A 3,103-nucleotide genomic window follows, 5' to 3' on the forward strand; every position below is an offset into this window, starting at 1 on the left:
TGAGCCAGGACTCTCATTTATTAAGATTTAATTTCTCACACATTAGCCAAGCAAAACGAGGTGTATAACTTTAATCTTACAAAACAACAGACTTAATGGGATACAGAATTCTTAGGATAACAATCTTTTACATTTTTTTCTTCTATTTCTCGATCCCATCTATTCTATTCCTGGGCCCTTGCATGTTTCTAAGGAAATTCCCATTCCAATGCCATGTTACCGTGTTCCAGATCACAAAATCTGACGAAAGATTTCCCAATTTGTTTTACAGAGTAGCAAAATTCTTATTCTAAAGCCTGACAAACAGCAAGAAATATGTGACCAATGTTATTCATGAACCTAGACTAAAGCTAAAAAGCTTTAGGAAAAAAAAGATAAAATCTGCAATTCAGCCCTCCACTATTTAGAACCTTGACTTCAAACACAGAGTGGAGAATCGTCCTCTGACTTCACTCAGGGCAGGAGAGGCTGCTGGGCATGACACTGGCGCTGCCACTGGCCATGGCAGAAGTATTAGCCCCCACGGCAGCTCTGGCCTGGGCTCTCTCTTTCTCATCTCTCAAAGCTTCCTCATACCAGGGTGGGAATGCAGTGGGGTCAGTCTCATTGATCTTGGCAAAAAACTCCAGGACTCTCAGCTTGCTGGTTTCAGCGTAGGCCCTCGGACCCCACAGGAACTCGTACCGTGGAGGGTCACTGTTGGGCACCTGCTGGCACTCCAGGTACCTTTCCTCCACCAACTCTTTGGTGATGAGCTTCTTGGTCTCCCTGTGGATGAAATCCTCCTGCCCAACATACACCCCAATAATACTCAGCACTTCCCAGATGTCCTCCTCGGGGGCCCGGTTGCCCTGCATGACGATCACACCCAGGATAAGTGTCAGGATGCCGGTCTTGGGCACGCCCTGGTCATCACTCAGCATCCCGTTGTAGGTGAGGTCGAGTGTCTTCGCGAGCACATAGGAGCGGCCGGAGGGGCCCACTTCCTTCACTTTGATGCCGAAGACGATCTCCACGCACTCACACACTTTGCTGAAGATCGCCCAGAAGTGGCCCTGGTGCTCTTTGATGACGCTCCTCAGCATTTCTGCCTTTGAGACGGGCTCCTGTTTTACATACTTGACACTTAAGAACTGCACCAATTCAGCCACCTTCTTGTTTAGCACGTCACTGCTCATACCCCCTTCTCGGCCGCTGGAGCCCTCATTTGATTTGCTCAGTGGAGCGGCTTCGAGGGCCACGGAGGAGGAGCGGGCTCTCTGCGGACGCTGGGGAACACTTCGCACCCCAGCGGCAGGCACGGCGTCGGCGGTGCCCTCCGTCAGAGCAGAGAGCGAGGAGGCAGGGGCCCCCTCCTCAGCCACAGGGACCTGTGCGCCCACCAGGCCCGGAGCCTCTTTTTCGGCCTCAAGGCCCGCTTCAAGCGTGTCGCGCTGGCTCTTCCGGCTGTGAAGCATGATGATGCGTGCTGGGGGCAGCAGGGCGGGCTGATGGCGGCCAACGGGTCTGAAGAAGAGAGGAAGAGCGAGAAAGCCAACCCTGTCAGCTCTGACCGAGGCCATCTGAATAGGTCTTCCTTACACAGTGCCCTGGGGCGTCTCCCGTCTCCCTGACTGGTCTGTGCCCCGAGGACCAGCGGGAGGCCCTGTGAAACTCCTCAGGGTGACACCAGCCCGCTGAGCCTGCACATTGCAGGTGAGACAGGAGGCTGCGCGGGCTCAGGCGCTGTGGTGGCCCCTCTGCCCTGGTGTGGGCGGCCCACCGGCCGACACTCAGCGTCTTCACCTTGACTGACTCCCGGCTCTTCCTGGGCTTCCTCTGCTCGGCTCGGCCGAGGACACACGCCGCAGACCAAGATCCTCGCTCCCGGCGTTCCCGGAGGCCCTACAGGAGGAACTGAGGGGCACCTGGGCCGCAGACTGCAATCACAATCCCGCCCCCAGCCCCCAGCGCTGGCGGGAGGGAAGGCCCGGCTTTGGGCGGGCGGCCCCATCAGTGCCCGCCGGGCTCCTCGTCTTGCTCCCGGCCAGGCAGGCCTGCACCCCGCCCCTCTGCTGCTCTGGGACCCAACTCTCAGAACAAGGGCTCACCCTCCTGAGAGCGAGAGGAGGGCACCGCATTTGGCCACAGCTGCCCAGGGCCGCCCTGGGGTGACAGTGAGGGCTGGGTGAACTCTGGGCGTCCTGCTATCCTGGAAGAGGCGGGTCATCGCAGTCCCCATCTTAAGGCCTGGGACTCCCCCCTCTGTTGACCTGAGGTCACCCTCCTTAAACCAAGGCCTCGCCGCCCTGCGACGGCGGCGGAAGAAGCGGACGGGCGCCACACTCAGCCACCACTCCCGGGGTCCTCTCGCGCCTGACAGCCGGGGCCCGCCCCGCCCTCCACCTGCCTCTTAACTCCTGGCGGAGCCTGAGGCTCATCCCTCCGCTGCGCTGCGGCTCGCGAGACCAGCAGGCGGGAGGGCGGCCTTCCCCTTCCGCTGCCCAAGATGGCAGCCCTGAGGCCCAGGCTCTGTCTGCCGGAGAGCAGGCGGCTGGAGCGGCCCTGCTTGGGGGTCTCCCGGGGCTGCCGGCAGGAGTGACCGCGGCCACACTCCCGTCTCTCCGCAGCTGAAGGGCCTCCCTGGCCTGCCCTGTGAGTCCTCGCCTCCACTCCTGGCAGGGCTGCGGCTCCTCCCTCTGCGGACCCGAGGGTGGACCCCCCAGACCACGGCGGCCACCCCGCGGGGCTCACCGGGCAGGGCGCGAGGCCCGCGGAGCGGCTGGGGCCGGCGGCAGAGGCGGTGCCGCGTCTGCCGGCCCCGTCTGCGCCCGCCCTGCTGCCCGCCCTCCTGCCCGCCCTCGGCCCTCCCGACGTGTCCACAGCCATTCCCGTCGGCCCCAAACCCTCCTTCATGCTGACTTGCGGGGCTGCCGTCGGGTGACGGCCGCCAGGTCCCAGAGCCGCCGGGCAGGGGGCCAGGAGGATGGAGGTGGCGCCGGCGCCCAAGCGCCCCCCTGGGCCTCTGAGGGGAGAGAAGGGCAGGTCCCCGCGGGGCCTCCCGGTCCCCTCAGCCCACCCGGAGCTCCTCGCCATTCCGCCTGGCGGGCCCTTCAGCCCGAGG

The 3,103-nt window shown here is 62.3% G+C and overlaps 1 protein-coding gene across 1 annotated transcript; it reads right to left on the bottom strand.

Moving 5' to 3' along the window:
- Positions 1-449: 449 nt before the first annotated feature.
- Positions 450-1,481, bottom strand: LOC131748888 (putative MAGE domain-containing protein MAGEA13P). Its single transcript, XM_059051252.1, has one exon. The coding sequence runs from the start codon at positions 1,455-1,457 to the stop codon at positions 450-452; it is 1,008 nt and encodes a 335-aa protein (XP_058907235.1). The 5' UTR covers positions 1,458-1,481.
- Between the last annotated feature and the right edge of the window lie 1,622 nt (positions 1,482-3,103).

This window comes from Kogia breviceps, chromosome X, assembly GCF_026419965.1.
Source record: "Kogia breviceps isolate mKogBre1 chromosome X, mKogBre1 haplotype 1, whole genome shotgun sequence".
Lineage (NCBI taxonomy): Eukaryota > Metazoa > Chordata > Mammalia > Artiodactyla > Physeteridae > Kogia > Kogia breviceps.